This window comes from Camelus ferus, chromosome 9 (genome assembly GCF_009834535.1).
Source record: "Camelus ferus isolate YT-003-E chromosome 9, BCGSAC_Cfer_1.0, whole genome shotgun sequence".
In the NCBI taxonomy this organism is placed as follows: domain Eukaryota; kingdom Metazoa; phylum Chordata; class Mammalia; order Artiodactyla; family Camelidae; genus Camelus; species Camelus ferus.
Window position 1 is genome coordinate 62814485 of NC_045704.1, and position 25170 is coordinate 62839654.

At 40.3% G+C, this 25170-nt stretch overlaps 1 protein-coding gene across 1 annotated transcript in view; it reads right to left on the minus strand.

Moving 5' to 3' along the window:
* Positions 1-21982, minus strand: part of MAGI3 (membrane associated guanylate kinase, WW and PDZ domain containing 3) — a 219058-nt gene extending 197076 nt beyond the window's left edge. The window contains 1 exon segment of the mRNA XM_032486989.1: positions 21522-21982. Coding sequence (XP_032342880.1) covers positions 21522-21837 — 316 coding nt within the window. The 5' untranslated portion in view covers positions 21838-21982.
* Positions 21983-25170: the final 3188 nt, after the last annotated feature.

The following is a 25170-nucleotide window of genomic DNA, read 5'->3' on the forward strand; positions in this document are numbered from 1 at the left end:
AGTCTACTGCTTTCCACTAGATTAAGGTCAATGTGCCCAAACAGTTCAGCTTTAATTTTGAAACATTGCCACTCAACAAAAAGGAGATTAAGTTTCTGAGAGTTTACAGTTTTATATTTGTCAAGTTCACATATTTAAACAATTTAGCAATTTATTGGTAGCTTACCCCAGGTTTGGTTTTGGTTTTTAATTTACTTACTGACTTGAAATATAAGACTGATTCAATTTTTAAAAACAGAAATATCAACAACTCTGGTTGTATAGCCAAGATTACTTCTGCTTTTACACAAGATCCATCTGGCTATATAAAGGGGGGCTTGAGTTCCAAAGATGTAAATTAGAGAAGATGGTTACATACAGAATAAAAGGACCATACTTTGTGTTGATCAAAGCAGTTACCAGTGGCAAAATTTTAGGTGTGGAAGACTACAACCAATCACCAGCAGGTACTAGGCAACCTCACAGGGCCATTTAACTACCCAAGCAGAGCTAACAGCCTGGTATATCATGATTGTTTATCAATATGACAGATACTGCTGTGAGGTGAGGGCTGGGTTTTTCCTGTAGAGTTAATAATTAAGCAAATAATCCAAAATAAGGGATGGCTTTTGGAATCAAAAGAGGAAAAAAAATCTCTTTTTGGCTAGAAGATCTAAAAGAGAAAATAAAACTCTACAGATACTGAGAAACTATATATGATGCACAAGTTTTAGCTCCAGAACCAGAAAGATAGTTATCAAGATCCCCAAAACTGTTCATATTTCTTGATCAAGTAATCCTGTGTCTAAGAATGTCACAGCCAAAGTTTAAAATAGTAAAAGAAAAAGTAATTATTATGATTGCTTCTGGGTGGTAAATGATCAGTAGTGGTTCTTTGTCCTGATTCTTTACACTCTACGGAGCTTTTGAATACAGGATTGTGGCACGGCTGGATTCAAATTTAGAACTAATAACCAAAACTCAGGCACTAGATCTCTTTGTAATACAAGGAGAGCTCTGCCAATCCCACAAAAGGACTGTCATTCAGAAAAGATGAAGCTGACTTACATTTCAGTTCTTACAAAGAATCTCAAAATACAGGGCACTCCCTCAATTAATTTATTTTGAACAACAAAATACTGTTACAGAAAGCAATCTAGTAAAGACAGATCAGGAAAGGTAACCCTCAGGCAAGAGAGGTGGAACCGCCTGAGAAATGTGATGATAAAAGGGGGCAAAGAACCACAGACACCTTTCTTATACTTTTCGGATTCAGTTAAATGAGGCAGAATAAGTTTAATGGGATAATTGGGGAAAGGTCCTTACAGCATTGCTTGAATTCTGTGATTTGGAGTTACATAGGAGGTTAAGGAGAAAACATCCCTGAGTGGGTTTAACAGGGGTAGTTCCTTACATCAGTTTGGTATAACTTATTACAGAATAGCTTAATCAGATAACTTTCTTGACACTTGTTATATAATGGAAAAATGCCAAGTAGTGTGTAGTGCCAATCAGGGAGAGGGTGCTAAGAGTAAACAGTCAGCAGACAGTATACAGACACAGGAAAATAATATCAAGATGCAGAAGTGAGGATGGCATAGGAGGGGGGAAAAAAGGGAGGGGGCTACCAAATGCTAATTCCACCTTATAATCTTACCTATATCTAGCCCTAAGCCTCCTCTCTGTCTCTAATGTAAAGGATGCTGTTATTAAAGTCTTATCCCAGACATCCTACTTGATTCTGACCAAACTGGTACTGATTATGACCAAACTAGCCAGTCTTCTGTGTTAAGTGTAAACAATTCATAAATATTTCATGGGGGTAAACCAGAGATATCAAAGAAAATCATATATGATAATTTTATACTTTATAAATTTATGTACATATTTACTTTATGGGGAACTATATAAGTAACAGTGACACATCTCACTTCCTTATTGGACTTTGTTTCCAAAGCTTAAGTTAAAAAAAAAAAAAAGGACATATAACTTGCTTAATTCAACTGTATAAAGTCATTTTATGTTCATGCTATGTTTTTAAAAAGAGAAGGTTTCAAAATGTCAACTACTAGTTGAAACATGTATCTCAAATAGGTTCAAATGGACATCAATTTTGGCTTTTCCTCCCCTTCTACTTTTCTAATTCTTACCACCAAGGAGCTAAATTCCACTCATTTCTCTTTTTCCTTGTCAAATCTGGGAGAGTAAACTATGTATTCCTCTTGAAACTTTCTATCAAGATGAACTTCTTCAAAGGTACAAAGTTGCCTTCCAAGCTAAAGAGTGTTTCACTGATTAAAGTAAATTTAAACATATTCTCACCATAGCCTGCTGGGTGGAGTCTAAATTACTGGGCTGAAGAGTTATAAAATTAATAATATATAATGGCAAAGAACAGAGCTATTCAAGTATCCTGGGGCTGCAAAGTAGAGAAACAAAAATGGTCATAGATTAATCCTAGGAAAATCTGATGGAAATAAGTTTGGGATTGGATTTTGAATAAATATGGTAAATACTTTATTTTGGCTATAAGGGAATATCCATACTGTGTACTAACAAGAAATAAGTTTGGAAATTGTTTAGAAAAAGTTGAGAGTTGCTGGAGGGACAGTATATGTTAGAGCAGAGAGTAACCATAGCAAGGAAAGAACACAATGCTCTATCGGGTTAACTTCTTTAAAATCCAAGTGATGAGAAGTCACTAAATAGTGAAAGTGTTTATTTTACAAGAAAGCACAAAAATAACATCAATATAAGACAATTAGTTCAACTTTTAAAGTCAAACACTACTCCTATTTCTGTACCAACTTAAATCCTTATTTACTTCCAAGTTTGATACTGACTCAACGGACAACTGAGCTAGTTAATACCATCAGACAGAAACTAAAATGGCATATTCTTACTCCTTAGAAAATGAGGTGCTTACATAAAGCAAATGAAAAATCTGCAGCCTACATCCACATGCATATAATTTTTACTAGAGAGGCTGAAGTTTTGTCTAGATTGAGTAAGCTTCTCTACCTTTTTGAACGTCAGCTTTTATTACATTTTTTTAAACGAACATACAGCAGAAGATGGAAAGTCAAAGGCTAAATTCCTTGAAAGAAAGGAACTGAATCATATCTCGGCCTGGCATGGGACTTGGTGCATAGTAGGCATGTGAGAAACATTTGCTAATTAAATGCCAATGCCTTGCCAACAAGAGGATTAATGCTTGAAAGAATCCCAAGCTACATTCCTGGACCAAATATATGAAAATGTTCTCAATTCTACAGCATTATATTGTACTTTCCAACAAGTCCTAATCGCTAAGCTAACTTTGTAATCCAATCAAATGCAATAGTAATACTACATCCTCTGCATTCTGTCTTTGAAATTTGGGTCCAAGTGATTTTTAGCACATAAATCAGTTGGCAGCAAAATTCACTTAATTTCCAAAATTCACTTTTCAAGATTCACTAGTTAAAATATAATCAAACTACAATCCTAGACTAATGATAACCTGCATGATAATCCTAGATCCACCAACAATTAGCTACATGACCTTGAACATACCACTTTTCTCCAAGCCCTAATCTTTTCATCTGTAAAATGAGAAATATAGCCATTTAAAAATCTTCCTTGAGGGAATACATTGATGACTGCAATTTACTTGGAAGTGCATAAAAAAGATAGGATACATGATAGATGGATAAACATATAATAAACCAAGCAGAGTGAAAAGTTAGGAAAATAATCTAGGTGGATATACCTACTCCACAGAGTAAACCTGTTCAATCCTCCCCAACTCCCACTTTTTTCTATTCCTGGGAATGGTACCACCACTCACCCAGTTGCTCAAAGCACAAAACTAGAAGTTATCCTGGACTAGCTTTTTTTTTTTTTTAACTTTTTTTTTGGTGGGGGAGGGGTAATTAGGTTTTTTTGTTTGTTTTTAACATTTTTTATTGAGTTATAGTCATTTTACAATGTTGTGTCAAATTCCAGTGTAGAGCACAATTTTTCAGTTATACATGAACATACATATATTCATTGTCACTTTTTTTTGCTGTGAACTACCACAAGATCTTATATATATTTCCCTGTGCTACATAGTATAATCTTGTTTATCTATTCTGCATATGCCTGTGGGTATCTACAAATTTTGAAATCCCAGTATTTGTTCGTTTTAAATGGAGGTACTGAGGATTGAACCCGGGACCTCCCGCATGTTAAGCATGAGCTCTACCCCGCCCCTCTCCTAGAAGTTATCCTGAATTCCTCTTCTTCCCTCACAATCAATCAGCAAGTCCTATTACTTCCTCTTTCAAAACATCTCAAACCCACACACTTCATTTCACTGCCCCTACTCTATACTAGTCTAAGCCATCATTATCTCTCACCTGAACTAAAAGGTCTCCCTTCTTCCACTCCTGCCCTCTTCTAAATCATAGTCAGTGACTTTCTGAAATATACACCAGACAACCATTCACCAGGATTACACTTTCCAGGGGCGCTAAGAATTAATAAAATCCAAGCCCCTTATTGTGGCCTACAGATCCTCGCTGGCCCCTGTCTGTTTCTCTGATCTCACCCCCATCACTTTCACCCCCTCCTTTACTAGGGGCCTGTCACCCTGGCCTTTCTACTCCTGTAACACACTAAGTTCTTACATTAAGGTCTTGGACTTTACAACCCCCTTTGACTGAGATGTTTTATCTCAAAATTTTTCACATAACAGACTCTTTCCTTCTAGTCATTCAACTTGCAGTTTATACGCCCCCTCCTCAGGGATGCCTTCCCTGACCCTTCAATCTAAAGAAGACACACTCTCTCTCATCATCCTGATCTGTTCTTCTTAGAGCAGTGGAGGATATGGCTTATGAGCACAGAATCTGCAGTCACGCTGCCCGGATTCAAGGTTCAGCTCTGTACGTTCCTAACTGTGCAACCTTGGGCTTACTCTGTGAGTTGGCGTTTCTGTGCCTTGGTTTTCTCATCTGCAGAAATGAGACAATACTACTTCATAGGGTCACTGTGAGACTAAATATGGAGAACACTTAAGAGCAATAGCTGGCACATAAGAGGACCTAGTTAAGTCTTTGCTACCATTATTATTACAGCACTAGCTTACATTTTCTTATTATCTATCTTCCAACGGGAATGTTTAACTGCGTAAGAGATCCCGTTTGCCTTGTTTATTAAGTCCCCAATGCCTAGAACACTATCAAGCACTTAGCTGATACTCAATAAATATCTGCTGAATAAAAAAACTATTAAATTGTTACATTTGATTGTGGTGCTATTTCATCTGCCCTCAGTAAACATTTACTTACAATGTAGTTTTTTTTCCCTTTTGCATAAGTTCCAGAAATTATTTGGAAGAAAGAAAGCCAAAAGGCAATATAAACACAGCATATTAAATATTCCATTAACTTCTAATTTGTGATTTAAAAATTCCTCTATCATTAAAAAAAATAACCAAAACATAGTTTGAAAGAAAATAAGTCAGTCTCCTTTCCCTTCCCACCTTAGCTAAAGCAGTGAGAAACAGGTTTAGCTCTCACCTGTTCATTTCATAATCAAAGTATAACATCTACATATCACCTTTTTCAGAAAGTACACCTAAAGGGAAGTTAAAGTCAAGTGATGGTGCTGAGCAGCATACATGAGCAGGGAAACCGCTTTAAGGAAGGGACTTACTGCCTCCTCCTTTATACTGTAGCCCTTAAGACTTAGGGAACCTATACAGTAATAAGCTTTTGTTAACTATCACATTAATTGTTGAAAGAATAAAAAATGTTTGGCTACTCATAGCATATTAATCCACAATTTAATATGCTATAAAGATGATATTTTTAATGAACTGAGATGTTTCTTAAATAACAACATGGATATATTCATCATTATATATATATATAAAATGTTTCCTAGGGCAGCTGTAACAAAGTACCACAAACTAGGTGTCTTAAAACAACAGAAATTTTATTCTCTCAAAGTTCTGAAGGCTATAAGTCCAAAATCAAGGTATTAGCAGGGCCATGTTTTGAGACTCTGGGTAGAATCTTTCTTTGCCAGCTCCCGGGCTCTGGCAGTGGCCGTCAGTCCTTGACACTCCTTGATTTGCAGCTGTAGCACCTCAACCTGCCTCCATAGTCGCATGGTGTTCTCCCCTATGTACCTGTGTCTCCTCTGTCCTCAAGGGCCCACCTACTCAGGAGGATTTCATCTTAATTAATTATGTCTGTAATGACCTTATTTCCAAACTGCAGTGCTGTTAGGAGGCTAGGACTTCAACATACCTTGGTGGAGGGGAGGGCACAAACTCAACACATAACATATACCTAGGAATATATTGCATTATTACCTATAGTTACAAATTTCATCTTGTCAAGATACTATTTACCTTTAAGGCAGACACAAGTATATTTCTGAAGTTTGATACTTAATAAGGGCCCATTCTTTCTGGTCCCATTCTCCAGGACTGTTACCTCTATGGGTGAATTAACAGCTTTATAATCATGAGAAATAGAACTAGGTCAGTGATTCCAAATTATAAATATTCTAAGCCTGTTACAAACAAGTGTCATGAATAAAATAAAAATAAACTCCCATTACAGTTCACTAAAAGTCTACTTAGATTTATTTGACCAAAAGATGGACTGGAGGTTATAATTTCTTCTCTGTCTTGTATTATGTCTATTAATATAATAAAGACAAGTAGTCCTAAACTGTGATATATAAAGTTACCTGTATCCTGTGTTTCTATTTAGTTACATTATTCAAAAAAACAAATAAATAAACAAGAACAACAAACAAGTACTCCTGTTCTCCCTGATAAAAAGATTCCTACAACAATTTGATGTAAAAACTCCGGGCAAGAAAGGAACAGAGCCAACTGGTACACGCAGACTACACTCTAGCACAACTGCTCTTTCAGGAAACTTAGGAACATCTCGGTGAGGCTGTATATACCACTGCTTACAGAGAGGGGGCTCCACATAAGAACAAAGAAGAAATTCTGATCATGTGCCCTCATCTAGCCGGGCTCCCAAAGTTAGAAAATGACCACAGAATAGCTGAGAGCTTTCAATGTAATTCACATAGATGTTTCTTCAATCACCACCAGTGACAGGGATGGAGAAAAATAGCATCTTGGGAGGTGAAAAGTTTGCAAACTGCAGGTCATAAGAAAAATTTTCGTATTTTTTGTAATGATAAAATATTCCTACATTATTTACTTATAATAAGAGGTTCCTTACTACATTAAAGGTAGTGATGAAATTCTCATCTGCATTACAACACTGACAGTGGGCTAATATGCCACAATTGGACAATTTTTTTTATTCTTTCATTTAGCAAGAAATTATCCCAAGAGATTATCTATTGGCCTTTCAAAGATCCATCTCTAATCACTATTTTTAATGACTTTTAAGAAGAAAGTTTGGTTTACTAAAAGCAGTCCAGTTTGAATCTCTAAAACAAGGATACCAAATGAACAGTAAAATATTATCTATTTAGAGATCTGGTTTCTGGAATATTTCCAAATGAAGAAATAGAAAAAATACATACACTCATGCACTGGGGGTAAAGAGCAGCTTCTGAATACCTATGCATGGACAAACATAACCGAAGGCAGAAGAATACCACCCTCGGCGTACACCTGCCGCCTGAGATTGGACAATTCCCCAGGGAGAAGTTTGGGAGCACTGCAATTGGCTGGCAGGATCTATATAAGGTCCGTTTTTCCTTTGGAAAGCAGAGAAGCGTGGGAGAAGCAATCAGAGTAAAGAGAAAACAAAGCTGGAGAGATGCGCAGAGAGAGCAGCTGATCAAAGGCCACTGAGGAGGCTGAGGCTCTGAGTTACAGACACAGACAGACCAGATCCAGAGTCAACACCTGAGCAGCTCCTGAACGCAGAGGCCAGAGCTACAAGAACAGAGGAAGGTATCAACTACGTCCCAGGATTCTGGCTTTGAGGCTTAAGGCATTTATACAGTCACAAGCTGCTCTGTGAGTCTGGGCAACTGCAAGAGTCTCGGCACTCACTGTCTACACACGAAAAATACCAAAGAATATATATGTTATATTTTAAATATACTTACATGGATATATATATTTATAATAGTCATCCCTTAATGGAGTTTTCACTCTTATTCTAATGTGAAATGTATTAGGGGGAGGGGTATAGACCAAAAACTACAAGTTACAAATCCCCACCCCCCACGTTCAGAAATTCTCTCCCATCACACTTCTCTTTTCCTTCTTTACCTGCATCTCTACCCCAGAAAACGTGAACCCCAATTTTTAACATGCTGTCTGCTCTTCATAAGAAAAAGGCATATAAACATAATAAAATGAAATCCCAGAGCCTTCTACGAAGGTTTGTAACACACAGAAATTCACACAATTTCACACAATTCAAGAACAGGGAATAGCGCTGGGTCGAAGCCCTTGGAGACTGGAGCTGCACGATGATTCCAAAATGACCCGGACCCTGGGAAGAAGAGTCGGGGCCCTTTCCTCCCGTGCCCTGCTGTTAACACCACTCAGCCTTACATCACACTTAGATCAGTGTGTTCTTATTACTCATAGTTTCTTCTCCCATAATTTTAGTTTGTACACGGTTCAGCGTGGCCTTTCCAACCCTGACTCTCCAGCCCCAGCCCCACAATCAGGGCTGTGCTTGGTAAGTGCTAACAACTCCCACCACGGCCGTGACAGGAGTGAAAACAGAGCTGGGAAGGTAAGTGCGGTGGCGAACCATTCTACAGTATTTCTGTCCTACAGACAGAATAGATGTAAAGAAACTCGAGAGCACAGATGGCAGTCAAATATAGTGAAATAATTAGGAAATGACACAGAATCTTAAAAAAAAAGTAGTCGAACTCAAAGAAACAGTAGAACGGTGGTTGCCGGGGCCTGGGGGGTGGGGGAAGTAGTAAGAGGCACAAATGTTCAGTTGTAAGATGAAAAAGGTCTGAGGATCCAAGGTACAACGTGGTGACTATAGCTGATTGTTTAATTTAAATTCACTAAGAGTAGAATTTCAGTGTTCTCACAAAAAGAAAGAGAAAAGGTAAATAGTGAGGTGATGGATGTGTTAACCCAGTTGCGGGAATCCTTTCACAATGCATACGCATACTGAATCATCACGTTGTTCACCCTAAACATACTGTAATTTTGTCAATTATATCTCACTAAAGCTGAAAAATCCTAAGAAAATGATTAATTCTGAACAGTAAAGTACCTTTGTTTTAAATATAATTTGGTTAATTGTAATTTTATACAACTTAATTTTTCTTTAAATGGCTGTGTTGAACAACTGACTCACAAAATTCCTGAAAATGTAACAATCAATCTCCCGAAAGAGTACACGTCAACTCCAGGGCAGCTCTGCAAAACCTCTCAGCTGAAGCTCCAACCCCAATTGAAAATTCTTTCCTTTTTGTCTTAGTTCAAATCCCCAGGAAAGCTTCTTACTGGCCCCATTCATCTTTTTAAGCCACAGAAATCATACGTTGCTGACCAGTCTATGAACTGGTTGCTTCAGTGGAGGTGCCTTCCATGCCCTGGATGCCTGTGGCTTGCAGCGGAGGCTGAGATCAAGTAAAGTAAAACAGAGACGTCACAGCAGCAGAGACGGCAGGTCGGACAGACACAAGCTAACCTCACACAAAAGGCCACTGCAGATGTTAAAACCCATCAGGCCTAGATCCTTCCAACTATTGGCCATTTCAGAAAGAGAAGCTCACAGAAATGACAATGAGTTTTCAAGAAAGGTCTATACTGCATGGAAAACACCGTATTTAATAAGATGCACAGAGCGTCCACCTCCTTACAGTATGCCTTCCTGAAATGCAGAGGCTGGGAAATTAAAAACTAAGTTTTCTAGACTCCTTTCACAGGTAGTGCTCAGGATGCAAATCTGATTCAACCATTAAGATGCAGGACACAGAAAACAGAAGGCAGAAGTGAGGCTGAGCCCTGCCAGCCTAGCTACAGCTTTTAGCTGCTTTCAGCTAGCAAAGAAGGCCACACACATGTCAGTGTCTAGTCTCCAGTTTCGTGGGTGTTGAGGGACAGTGGCAGGAGCAGTAGTGCCAGACCAAGCATTCCAGCGTCTAGTCACGAGTTCACAGGCATCACGGAGAAGCTAAATTTCAAACTTCAAGCAGTTACGATGGCAACAGCAGGGGCTGCTGTGATCCCCTTGATCACAGCCACAGCGGTATTTTCTTGCTGTGGTTTCAGTGGCAACCCCCTGATAGCCACTTTCCTGACTGTGGCAGAGGTGGCAGCTCCCACGGCGAGTCATTCCAAGGTATCCTGAAAGTCATTCTCAGGGGCCTGGCCTGCAGCCCAGCCCTCGAGCGCTTCCAAAGATTCCCCAAGCAACTCACTCCCTGCATCACATCCCTCCTGTTTCTACACCGAACCCTGACTGATACTGCAAAGGGCACATGGCAGATTCATAGTCTACAGGAAGAGTTTTTCATGTCTGCACTCAGTGCTGTTCTTTCACAGATGTACAAAGAGCCCAAGCAAGACATCACCATTCCCATCAGTCTCCCCAGAACGGCCACGTCAAGCCCTTCCTTCAGTTTTGCCTCACAGAGGTGATAACCTTCTCCTCTGCTGTGGCCAGCTCCCTGTGTCCTGAGACAGCCACTTGTCCCATACCCACAGGAGCACGGTCCCTCCTCTCAGACACAGCAGTCATGTCAACAAACATCACAGCCAGACAAGCTCAGGGACCTTGAGCCAAAAGTGCCCCTGACAGTGCACCCACCACACCCCTGAGCAGTCCCGGGCCTTAAAACTCATCTTCCCCCACTGGATTCCCTGGTCAGTCAAGACGGAAAAAAGCCAAAGCATAGCCAGGATCTAAACTGCATGAATTCATCACCCCTCCGGAGCATGGCAGGCACAGGCATGGGACACCCATTCAGATGGACTCCCCGAAAGCAGGGCGAAGAATCTTTCTGATAGGAAAAATAATTTTTCAAAGCTAAAACAACTAACAACAAAAGATACTTAAGTATTCAGCCGTTACACCAGCTAACAATTTTCTGACTATTTAAGTCTTAACCATAAGCTACAGCGCTATGGAAGGCTAAAAACGCCTTGACAACCTGTGGCATATAGTGATTAAAATTCTTTCTTGTGCTCCCAATTTCTGGGTTACCAGTGCCTCTAATGACACTCATACATGCTGAGGGCCTGACAAACGGAGTCAGCCTGCTATACTTAATTCCAAAAGAATGCAGATTTCATAAAAGAGACAGAATATGGTCAGCAGGCTAATTCTTCTTTCATGAGTTTCTTACAGAAAGTGGTATACCAGAAACCAAAACAATAAAAGGAACCCGAGTTCCAGACCCTGCTCTGTCAGCTTCATGCTAGGACCCCCGAGTAGTTACCTACCATTGCCAAACCTCAACTTGTTTATCTCTAGACAAAGGGTACCGGTTGGATTGCTATGGCTCCTTGCAGTTGAGGGACTGACTTTCGGCCCAGACAGAAAATCTAACAGCATAAACACTTGAAGATTAACAAGAGGTGCCCACACTCCACAATCTGCTTTAACTGCCTCTTCAAAAGAACCACCTTACTGTGCGGTATTTGAAGGCTGGAAAAAGAGAGACTGACTTGACTACAATGAGTTATTCTTTTATCTAGCTAGGCTAAGTTTTATTTAAGCCAAGTCGACTCTGAACAGAGTCTGAATACTTATTAAAAATTTCTAATTCCAGAACATACTCTTCCATCCTTCAGAACATTTTCTAGGCTACCTGTCTAACAGACCCCTTCCCGGGGAGAAAACTTTAGAGCAAGTGGACAGGAAACACAAGAACAAGATATTCTTTCCAGTATCAACTATATCATTTTTACACATATATTTATCCTAAAAGTATCTAGGCTTTTACATATAACTGCTGAAAATATTTCTTACAAAGGTAAGAAGAATTAAGGCTAACTTTGATTAGTAATTCTTAGAAACAGCTTCTTTATCAGCAGTTGAGCTGTACACATCCGATGGCACTGTCACAACTTTGTTTAGAAACGGAACCAAGCAATGAAGCTTTTATTTTAAGTACTTGCCCAGTGTTTTACTGCATTGAACACCCACTCGAACAATTCAGAACTGTGGGGGTTTTCCCTTTAATAGACAAAAGGGAAGTGGGAGAGGTTTTTCAGACATAATGAAATAATATTCTGTCTGGAATGTGAAGGGAAAGATTCAAAACCGTTTCAGTTCACAGTCATCCCCATGAGTCTGTGTGACCTTGTGCATGTTCACCTTTCCAAGCCTCAGCTTTCTCATGTGTAAAAAGGGGATGATAATCCCTGACTCACGGAGAATAATATAAGAACTTCTTTATGGGAATACACGTATGCCAACACGTCCATCCTTATAAACCAAATGAGACGGGCAGATAACTCCTGACCTGTGGTTGTTACTCAGTAAATAGCATTATCATGACAAGTCCCCAAGTCAGAATATTCCTATTAGACGTAAAGCAAGGTTGTCAACTTAGAGTTGCCACCAAAGGGAGGTCGATGTGTCACTCATCAGCATTACAGTGTGAGATAGCTCTAGTTAGCAAATCTAACTCTATTCAAAGGGAATTGAATCCTTTATTTTTCTTAATTTTATTTTTTATTGAAGTGTAGTTGATTTTTAATGAATCTTTCATTAGCATGTACATTCCAACTGAGATCAAACATGGAAAATCATGAATAGTAACCTTAGCTAAAATTGATAATAATACTTTGACAAAGTGTTCAGACAAAAGTTACAGAAGTGGGTTAAGATACAGCTCTGTGAGAAAGACTATATTATTTTAACAGATTTCATGACTTAATTCATCAATACATGGAATTAATAGAGAACTCTAGTCCTAGCAGGCTTCTGCAGTAGAAGCAGTGATTTTCCAAATGTGGTCTAAAGATATCCAAAGAGAGACAATAAACTAATCTAAAAATACAAAGCCCCTGCCATAATTCTTACTGACAAATTACACCCAATTCCATGGATGTTTTTATGCACAATAAGTGTATTTACCAATAACCTTGGCAACATCTAACACTCACTAAAGGTCCAACCACCAAACAACACTTGGCAGACTGCAAACTCCTACTGTGCACGTCATACATAAACTGACAGCTGATACCAAAATTATTGTTTTTATGGCAAAGTTGAAGGCATTAATACAGTAATTTGAATATAAAAACAGTGTGAAAAGATATTCAGAGAACCTGCCCCTATCTTTCAACCCTCCACCTCTACCCCAAGTACCTCTGTTCCCCAAGTGGAGGTGGAAAAAACTTAACAAAGGTGGTCAGACTCTACAGTGATGCCAATAGCCTTTTTGATGAGTAAACAGATTCCTATTTCACTCTTAAGCAGTGTTTCAAAGTTCAGAGTCAGTGAAGTAGATCCTTTATGTATAACTTCTATACAATTATGGTTAAAAAGTTTTGTTAAGGAGCCCTTAGAAACAATACAATAAAAATTCAGTCTCAATTTATGTTTAAAAAGACCATTGTTTTAAAAGCGAAAACACCTCAGAAAGCAATTGGTTTAGAATTTCACTTCCAGTATTAAGTTTTAAAATTGCATTAATTAGACTAATAATCATGCCAAAGATAATTAAATGATCCTCCAAAGTATTCTATCTACCTAAGAACAAGCAGCAATGATTTAGAGACTCTCATTTGATACTTTAAAAAAAATTCAAAGGAAACTGAAGAAAAACTACAAGCAGCACTTTTAAATTGTGCACATTAAGGTATCAACATCTCAATTTTTCTAAGAAACAGCATTTATATAAAACAGCATTTTAGATTAAAAAACATAAAAAATGATAACATTTAAGTAAAATATGTGAGTAAAATCAATGCCTCAGCTGTGGTCTACAGTCAATGTCTGGCCTTTAAAAATGATAGCTTTATGACAACCGTGTACTGCTGTTGGCTTCAAAGCAGGAGAGATTAAATGTTTTAAAGGAGGCCATTTCCTGCAGTGCTGCCTCCCATCATTCCATCCTTTGAGGAACTAACCCTCCCTTATCTCTTGGGGTTCTGCTACAGTTATTAACCACACTGTGCTTTCCACAGCCAGCTGCAAGAGTGGACATATCCCCAGGCCTGACCCATCACCGTACCCCACAGCCCTCTCTCCCCACAACTGATCTGTGAAGGCCAAAGTCCCTGCATGAGATCTGATGTGCTATTGGACTCCAGAAAAAATACGAGACGCTTTAAGGACTCTTCATGACTTGGGGGTTTGAGAGCTGCCTTTTCTGCTACACAAGGCTGAACTCAGAAAGAAGCCAACCTGGAGGACAAGAGAGTCAAGTAACAATCCTTGGGAACCTAGTTTAGCTCATACTTGTCCTGTGTCTGGGTTTTCACGTATGGAAGCCAATCAGCTTCTTCGCCTCAATTAATCTCAGAGTTTCTGTCAGGATTCTCAGTACAGAATCCTTACAAACACAGAAACTGATGTGAATTAGGAATTTCTTTCCCTTCCTGCTGAAATCTAAGCTACATATCACAAGATACCTGCTGCAAACAGGATAACCACATCCAAAGAGTAATAACTACTCCAGTAAAGTGGATTTTTTTTCAAGTTATTTTACTAGAAGGAACTCAAAGCCAGTTTAACATAATTCTATTTGATTAAATTCAGAGATAAAGCATTGATTAATAAATATTTATTTTTCCTCCCTTTTGAAGTATTTTCATTTTATAAAACCACTTCTGTTCAATGTCATCATGTATAGTAAAATCCAATTTTTCACAGTCACATGTAATTCCCAATCAGAACAACAATGAGATACAGGGTAGCCTCTCATAAACTTCCCTGAAGAAAAATAGTTATGTGTTTAAAATTCTCTGCAAAAAAATATAGCAAAAGGCCTAAGATGCCAGAAAATTTTAATTAAGTAGATCGGTTACGTTCATATTGCATACCCAAGACAAGAGGAAGGGAAGCCTCTAAACAGAATGGATCCTAATTATTAAATCTGAAGCCAAGTTTCTTTTCAATTCCCATTCCATAATATTAAAAATCCTAAACCCCAAATAAATTACGACAGAAAAGTTTATTTAACTCTCTATATTTCTGAGTCTCTAAAATAGTAATGTCCAGTATGAGTGTTGATAAAACAAAGTACAATTTATGGGCACAGTCTGTCCTTTCTCAGGTATTTAGTTATGTTACAAGTCAAATTATGGTCCTCAAAACATAGTCCATCTCTCCTGGCCACGCTGGGATGACTGAAATTGGGATGGGAGGGGGCAAAAGTGCTCCTGGGGCCCACTGCAATGCAGCTGCGTAGCGATTAAATTGCTAGGGTTAGGGGGAAATGGAGATGTAATAGTGCTACCCTTTCCACTGGAAGCCAGTCAACTGTGATTCTAACAAAAGAGCAGGCAAGGTTAAAGTGGAAATATATTTCCAGTTCCTTTTTACTACAGTAGCAAATTGCATTCTCCCATAAAACTGGCTAGGCTTCCAAGGCAACCCAAGAAAGCCAATTAACCGTAAAGTATAGAACTAATGGGAATATGGCAGCTACATTATGGGCTAAATAAAAATACTCACAGTATTACATTTTGCGTTGAGTAAGGCTGAAGGTGGAAAGAGCATTAGGCACCTTACCTGCATTATTTGTAGAAGAACAAACATTTCAAGTTCTAATTAAAAGAAAAAAACTTATAGGACACAATTCATAATGGAACTACCTACACATTTAAACAGTATGATTTTCGCCTGTATTTTCTAAGTATGCTGTAACATGGGTTTTGTGGTTTTACACACATACACAAAACTACAGAGATGGACTATACTATAGACTTTCTGGTACTGACCATTCCGGCTCTGTGTTTTGCTTCTGCTCTGCTTCTCACCTACTCCCCAATCATCCAAGTCTGAAAATAAGGGCAGGTGGCAAGGACTCGAACAAGATATGAAAAAGAATGAAACCATTCTTTCACCTCATGTACACATTTAACCTCTATAAATTCACTATGCACATCCAGGTAAGGATAATCTCTTAGAATTAAGAGAGAGCCATTTTTTTGTGAAACATCTTTTTTGAGCAAACTACTTCATCTGGTGTTCAACCAAAATAGAGCAATTGTTGCCAGCATGGGTGGAAAAGAGGCATGTAGGACACGTCCTAAAAATTGTAGGGTACAATATAAATAATACAAACACAATGTATAAAATACACTGTAAAATAAAACAGATTGTATTGTAAAATACACTGTACATAAAACACAAATACAATATATTTTAAGGGCAATTTAAATTTGAGAACTTTTCAAAAGATAATTTCATTTGTATTTGATTTCCCTCTTTTTGTAATGACTTGAGAATCCTTTCTCTCTAAGATGCAACTCCACACCACTTTTTAGGACAGCATGCTGGGCAGCCAATTAATCGGTCTAGTTTCTACCGAAGTTCATACTAAAACTTACATAAAGAGTTTTGTTTAAGTACTGGGGGAAAAGTGAAAAAGGTAAAAATCTTTACTACAGGTATTGCTGACCAGCAAATCGCGAAGTTCTCAATAAATTGTGAGCTTCCTGAAGACAGAGACCTTTTCTGACTCATTTTATACTTTATGTTTTTATATCAGTGGTGCTGGCTTACATGATGGGGTCACCACTAAATGTCTGAGGAGGGAATGAACATGTGCCAGTAATAGAGCTTTAAATTTTCTCTCTATAAAGCAAAATGAGCACTTTTGGGGAAATATTCTGAATAATGTGTTCAGAGAGGAGAGCAATGAACTCGCCTCTCTTCCCCCACAAACAGGTCTCTCACACCACCAGCCGCCGAACTACTGAAAATCTTACCCTTAGGAACAGTTTTAAATTAAGGGTATTCACTCTCCTTACCAAAATGTAGTATTGCAAGGAGATTATTTCTTAAAATGTTTGTTAACGGAAACAAAAATTATTAATTAGTTAAAGGAGAAACAGTTCTAGTCTTTAATATGAAAACATTTATTCTTTGCCAAATCACAAACCAAATATTGACTCGGAAACTGGCAGAGTCTGAAATTGGTAGGTAATACTAAAATGGTTCATAAAAATGAAATTCCCCTACAATACACTCCCCAAACACTAAGTGCCCAGAGAGTTTACTATATAACCCGTAAGTGCTTTGTAAAGACATTATATGAAACTATTTACCCAAGAAGATTATGCACTGACTTCATAAATCAGGTGCTTGAACAAATGTAGGAGATCTGTTTTACCGTAAATTTATATAAATTAGAGACCAGAAGGAGAAAAAAAAAATCACTGAAATCTGTCTCTCATAACAAGAGGTTTTATAAAGTACATCCCAGGATCTCAGAAGAAAAACAGTTTACATTCCTCAGGGACATAGAGTTATGTTCCAAAAAATCAGTTTCAGCATTAAACTGAATAAAATAAAAATGATCTGCAAGTTGAAAGGGCCAATGTTAAGTGTCTGTTCTGCCACTGGGGTATAATAAGCCCAGCAGCCACATGCATTGAAGGTGTCAATGAACAGAGCCCAGAACTCGAAACTTGAGGTATTCAAACCAACTTTAGACCCAAAAAGTTGCAATCAAATTTTGGAAAAGCAGGAACATTTCAAATTTAAGGTTTATGAAAATTTGATGCTATTTTCCCTAACAAAAGGGCTGCCTCACCCAGTCTCTTGTTTCTAGTGTCTGAGAAAAGGTAAAGAAAATGTCTGTGTTGCAAACCTAGGAGGCTAGCAATTAACTCTAATTTCTCTCACCTTCCCCTTATTTAAATGTTACAACCGTCTAAACAAAACTGACTGAAATCCCCAAATTACCCACTAAACCAAAAAGACTAACAAAAAGATCCAAACGTTAAGACAAGAAAGGGGTAGTTATTCATTATTGGTGTAACATAAACACCCTTACTTAAAAGCATTTAGTAATGTATCTTCACCAATGGAGAAAGTATTTCTAGGGATGTGCTCATTTTAACGAAATTCCCTTATAAATCGGATGTCTCAAAGAGTCAGCAGTGAAGACTTTTACCTGGATTTAATTAGCATTACACAAGATCTGTTTCAAATAAGCTTTTGTTTAAACAAACTGAAATATTGCTCTTCATGATTTTCATCTCTAGATATAGTATCAGACAGGGCAGCTGAATGTACTGTGTGCATGATAATGCAGTAGACAAAGATTTCACATACTTACTGTATCAATACTTCATCTCTGGAATAAAGCCCACATAATTTACAACTGCTAAAGTATGTGTTCAAGGTATCTGAAGCAAATATTCCATAACATTGCACGTGCATAGGTTGGGGAATTTTAGAACAAAATTAACTACTTCTATCATTAATCAGAATAGGAATTGTTTAAAAATATACTGTAAAGTAAAATCAAAGAAAGTAATCCTGGTCACGGGACTATAATGTGAAACAATTCCACCCAAGGTCCAAAGTTCAACGTCCTCCACTACAGGAAAATACAAAGTTCAAATTCAAGTGTAAACTTTTCTCTCTGCAGAAAATGACAAGGTTGTAATTAAGAAACAGGTGGCGTGTTGGGCCAAGCAATACGTGAGGCAAGGAAGTACTAAGTACTACATTCACAGTAAGATTTCAGTAAGAAATTTCCTAATTCTCTCACAAAAGCCTCATAGGCATCGGATTTTAAAGAGTTACTTTCAAATCTCCATTACAGATTATAACAAAATAAAGTAAATAAATAAAACCCCAAGTCAAAGCTAAAGACAGTCACTGCCAGAAAGAAGCCTCATTAAGTCCTCTGGGTGATGGTACTCGCTTTGGCTGGGTTCCCTTTAATATCTACTAGATGAAAGGAGAAATCACGAAAGAAACAGCTCTACAACAGTCATATACTACAGCCCAGCTCATCCTTCCACTGTGGACTTTGTCAGAAGACAGTATGAGCTCATTCCCCACTAATAATACATCTTATAGCAATGGCTGGATTTACTCTTGCATTGTGCTAGTTTCTCAATGACGTGTTATAAATACAGTTGGATAAAGAGTTAGTAATCAAGAGACAGAATGCTAAATACACTTTACAATACTTTATTGAATTGAAAAATCCATTTCTCTCACAAAATTAAGGTAAAAGGGGGAAAAAAGCCCCAATGTGGACGACAAGTTCCTTTTTAAATTCCCTTACTCTGTATTTTCATACTTTTCAAATTTAATTCCAACAGGATACAATCTGTCTCCTCTGGAGATAATATTTATGCTGTTTCTAATCACACTTGAAGTTTTACAAATAACCTCAAGTTCTTAATTTCTAATATTTAAAGTCATGTGATTAACCTGCAAAAATCCTATTTTATAACAAATGTTTAAGTAGCCATTTAAGAAAGCCATTTAATATAATGCCTAATATGAGGCCATTAAGAAACAAAGAATACTATTTTCTAAAAGAGATTATTAACAAGTTGCTCAGAAACAAGAATATTAATCTCAGATGACATATAGTGGTATCTTTTAGAAATTACTGAAGTAGAGTATATCTTTAAAAAATAGGTGTAGTATTCAGAACTTTTATTATTAATGATTATAAAATGTGCTACACCCATTAATATAAATTATTTATTGTGGCTAAATATTTAAAATAGGGCAGTATCTGCAGTTGTTAAGAGGGAAAATTCTGACTACTATAAAAATGTCAACTACATTCTGGGGCATATGATTTTTTTTTGACACAATTAGCATTACTCAATATACTCTAAACTTTGAATTACATTCTTAAATTTTATATAAAGCTTGAGAAAATGTATAACATGCGACCAGACTAATGTCAATTAAAGATACATTTCCCCAGTCTTCTAAAAGAATCACATTAACTTCCTCCAATCAACTTTTAAACTATTTTTGAAAGTAACAGACTCTCATATATGCCCCCCACTAATGAAAACAAGACACAAAGCAATGATATAAATATTCTCATTATTCCCTGTCTCAAGGGATTTGAACCATATGGCACTTAGACCAGCAAGTGCTATATATATATAGTATTTTGGATATTAGAGAGTGCCTGACTAGCTGAATTACAGCCCCCAAAACCTTTCCTCTACCTTTCACAATGGCTCTAAAAGTCTGAATTAAGAAAGAAATCTTAAATTTACAAAACTATACAGAAAAAGATGTTTAAAGTCTGTCAAAGTTTTAAAAATTAACAATAAAAAGAAAGCTTCGCATAAATCCATAAATTTAAAATGAATGAGATGGAACAGACCGTAAGAAGAAAATCTTAATTTAAGATTTCAGGGACATGTGTGTACGTATGTGTACACCCACGATACACACACATATGTATATTGCACCACAAACCATCAGTTCCCATTAAGCCTAAGGACTATTAAATAAGAGATATTTCCCAAGTGAGCTGCTGAGAAAGAAAGAAGGAAAAATTGTGAGGAAGATAACATGTTAAATTCTTTCTCCAGAATTTTCTAGCATTTTTTCATTGAAGGGATGGACTGATTTTTCTATCCCAAGTTATAATGAAGCAGCCCATTATATTTCCATGCACTGTGTATTCAGCAGAGCACATTCAGCAAAAACACTATGATTTCTAATAACGTTGTAGTCATAATTCTCTTCCCCTACAAACATCTCAGAAAACAAAACCATATTCTACCAATGATGAAACTACCAGCGATGTTGTCGACAACAAATACAAGAGGGCTATTACCTACTATCAGATTTCACTGTACACAGTCTGATCAATGCTTTGAAACTGTATGCCATAAATGTAACGAGCTTTGCAGCAGATTTTACTAGCAAAAAAGACACCAGGGCGACGGGGGCCTTTGCAACACACTTCAACAAAATTCTGTAAAATCAAAGATTTACAAAAGATTTTACTCCAAGAGGTACCTACGTCTTCCTTCGAAACCCAGGCTATTCAACAGCTCCCTGAAAGAACACACCATTCTGCCACAAACCACATATTGTACAACACCGGTACCCAGATAACTGAACCACCTGGACTGACAAGAGTTAGGCTGTCAGCTCTGAGGTGTTGCTAGTGTGCAAGAAACACTGAAGCAGCTAAGCCTTCCCAGGTAACCTTGGCACCAAGTGCCTCAGTAGTAAAAAAAAAAAAAAAAAAAAAAACAAAAAACCTTTTTCCCTATTAGAAAATGCGTAAGACTCTTCCAAAGAAAATGCTACAATCCCGAGGACCTTTCCCACAAAGGATAGCAGAAAAACGCTGGTTATTTCCCGAGTCAAAAACTGCGGTGGGAGACCAAGCTACAAATTAAGGAAACCTAGCTTCTGGTGGCAATTCTATGACAGCTTACAGAACAACCCTGACAACCCAGAGCTCAGTTTTCCTATCGGCAAAATGGGAATCACCACCACCACCCCTCCTCCTCGACAGGGAGTCCTGCACACCTAGGAGGTCTAAGATTACCCCGGACGATAAGCGGTGGGGTGGGGCCGCGGGTCCCCAGACGCCCATCTCGGACTCCCCACCACCATCACCCGCCCCATCCCCGCGACAGAACCGCAGGGCCGGCGTACCTGGCTTCACAGTCTTGAGACGGATGGGCTCGCGGAAGTGGCGGATGACAGCCAGGGTGTCCCGGTTGGTGAGCCCGCTGACAGGCGTCCCGTTCACCTCCAGCAGCACATCTCCCGGGCTGGGCGCCTTGCCCGAGACGACGCAGCAGGTGCCCCCGCCGGGCTCCTCGCGGAGCCGCCCCAGGTAGGGGAACTCGCCGCGCTCCGCGCCGCCCCGGATCTCGGCGCCCAAGTCGCCCGGGGGCCCGGCCCAGGACACCGCGCACTCCTGCACCTTGCTGAGCCAGTGCTTCTTCTTCTTCAGCGTCTTCGACATCCCGAACCCCGCTGCACCATGGGGGAGACCCCGCGCGGGCGGCGGGGGCGCCGCTCCGGCCCCCTCTCAGCCTGGGGGCCCCGGGCGGCCCGCGCAGCCCGGCGTGGGGGGTCCTCGCCGCTCCTGCGCCCCCCACCACCACAGCCCGCTGGGGGCCGGGCCGCTCCAAGCCCCGAGACGCCCCTCGGACGCCCCTCCTGGCGGCGCTCCCTGGGGCTGGCCGGGGTCCGCGAGGGCCACCCCGGGTTAGGCTGAAGAAAGGAGAAGAGGATTGTCCCCAGGCGGCTCCAGAGGGGTTTCGGGCGGGGTCACAGCCGTCGGCTGGCCCCCGAGCTCCGCGCTGGAGCGGCGGGAAAGGCAGGAGCAGGGGGGCGGGGAGGTGAAGGGGGAAGAGCCGGAACGGGAAAATCCGTCGGGGGCGCGCAGAAGCGCGCGTAGACCCGTCGCAGGATTGATCGTGGCCGCTGCGGAGCTGGAGCGCGGAGACCAACGCCTGCCCAAGCTGCCAGGAAACTGCCGCTTTCAAACCCGCCGCAACCTCCTCCTCCTCCCTCTACCCTTCCCCCCGCCCTCGCCCATCCCTCATCCAGAGCCCCGCCCCCTCCCGCCGCGCGGCGCCCGGCGCGCTGCCGTCACGGGCCAGGCGCTTGGGAACGAGCCCCAGCGCTCGACTCCCTCGCCGGGGATTGGCCCCCGGCGGACAGGGGGCGGACCCTCGACGAGAACGAGAACCATCGATTGGCTGATGGGAGTGGGGAAGGCGGGCACTAGGATGACTGAAGTTTAAAGAGGGTGGAAAAAAGAAGTTTGAAGAGTGAGGGAGGGCGAGGGGAGGGGAGGGCAGGGAAGTGGGACCGGCTCCAGATTGCAAGGCTGAGAAAAGTTTAGTGCAGCGGCCGCAGCCAGGAGAAAACTTGGCCTGGAAGAGCAAACGAACTCCCCGAGGTGGAGGCGTGGCTGACAAGATGGGCGGAATCGGAGGCGGAGCCTGGGAGCCAGCACCGGGAGCAGAGATCAGCGGATCTACTTTGGAGCGGAGACAACGTGCTGAGTCTGAGGCCAGAGGCGGCACAGCAGCAGAGCCTGTGACAGCCGATCACTTACACTGAGGCGACGTTTTTTGTTCTTTCACTCATTCAACAAAAGTTACTGAACGCCCGTTGAGGCAGGGACTCCAGAGTCCGGCTGCTGGAAGGTAAAATAAGAGTCCTGCATTCCTCTGTGAGACCTCGGGCAGATTAGAGAAACTCTGAGTCACAGCATCCTTGGCTGACAAGTGGAAGTAATTTTACCCCTCCAAGTTGTTAAGAAGATTACATGAGGTGCATATAAAATATCAATATTGTGTCTGGCAAGGGGTGAGTTCTTCTTACTATTTAGTAGCTGATGAGGATGACTTTATGTCAGAAATTGTGCTACATACTGGCGTTCAAAGATGAGGGAAACAGAGGTCCTACTCTGAAGGAGGTCTTAGTCTAGTAGGAGAGACTGACAAGCAAGCAGACTACTTGAGGTGAAGTAGGGTGGGCTGGAGGTAGAAGGTGGGTTAGGAATCAGCCTAGCAGCTAGCTGCCCTGGCTTGAAGTCCTGGCATGCTACTTACTTGCTATTTGACCTTGGCCAAATTTCAGCTTCAAGTTTACTCGCCCATAAAGGAGATGGAGGGAAAACAAATAGTGAATAAAGGACATCCTGGGTCCCTTCAGCACTAATTTTTCAGAAAGTATTCTAGAGTTTTCTCTCCTTCCTGACTTGACTCACAGTCTCCCATCTTTGTATTTTAAAAATCCTATCCATCCTCACCCCAAATGCCGTCTCTTCCATATAGCCTTCTTTGATATCTTGTCCTCAGGTGGAAAGTGTTTTCTCTGAGCTGTGATACTTTCACTTTTGCAGTATGACATTTATGTAGTCCTCTATCTCTTTAATGGTTGGGGTACCCTTATTTCAACTATGAATAACTCCATGGAATCTCACCACATCTCAGAGACACTGGACCAAACTTCAGCAGCTGCACTGATTTTGTTTACACCATCGTATCAGTCAGGGTCTAGGCAGGAAACAAATGGTACTTTACAAAGATGTGGGTAGGGTGTGGGAAACCACGAGGGAAGTGTGGAATCCTGGGGCTACAAGCTCTGAGATCTGTAAAAGCAAAGGGAAGGAGCAGTTATCAAAACTCTGCACAAAAAAGGCAGCCTGACAGGAGCCTCTGACCTTCAGTCAAGGGATGCAGTCAGCCTAAGTAATCACCCAACGACGAAGGTAGGGGGATTTCTCTCACTCACCTCCCTCCTCCTTCCTCCTGCTGGTGCATCCCAATAGCCAAATCCAACCAGAAGCCAGAGGGCAGGAGAGCCTTTTGAAGCAATCCCTATCAGTCAATCACACAGAGAAGAAGAAGCAGTGCACCTGGAGAGAAAAGGGGGAAATATCCAGCACAGGCAGCATGAGCATTGCTCAGATTTACCCACACCTGAGACAACTCTGGGGTATTTTTTCTGAACAACTACGTACACTAATGGATTCCTGGATGAAATCTTGATAACCTCCACCTCATTTATTTTTGCAGCAACTCTGGGAAAACATCTTTCCCTGCCTAGAGTGTATCCAGCAGGATACCTCTGGCCACAGGGAATGGAATATCTAACAGTAACTTAAAGCATAAGGTTATTTATTACGTCTCTAAGATGAGGTTCAGATGTAAGTAGTCTCAGGATTAGTTCAGCAGCACAATCATCTCATTAAGGACCCAGACTTTTTGTGTCTCCCCACTACCATCATTCTTATGGGTTTTTAGCTCCAGGCTTGTTACCTCTTGATTGCAGCATGACCACCACAGCTCCAGACATCACATTCTCAGAGGTCATTATACAAGCAGGGAGGGAAAGACAGTGCTACCACTTTTATGAAGGAGAAAAATCTTTTCCCAACCACCCTCCCCGGTAGAATCTCCCTTTTTGGCCAGAAAACGGCCACATGCCCACTGCAGACTGATAAGTAAAGAAAATGGAATTGCCATAATTCGTTAACTTAACCATGAGTCGCTCCCAAGCAAAACAGGGATTCTGTTTCAGGGGAGAAAGAGGAAATATTTGGTAACTGTGCACCTAACAGTGTCTGCCTCAACCGAGATTAAGTTATATTGACTCTTAGGCAAAAAATTGCAGCGACTAGGAGCTAGGGCTCTGGAGACTCTCAGACTGCAAGTGCCAGCTTTTCTACCTACTGCTCTGTGATCTTGAGTAAACTATTTAACCTTACCCAACCTCAGTTTCCTCATCCACAAAATGGGTATGATAACAAGGCTCACCTGAATTATGAGACCTGAAT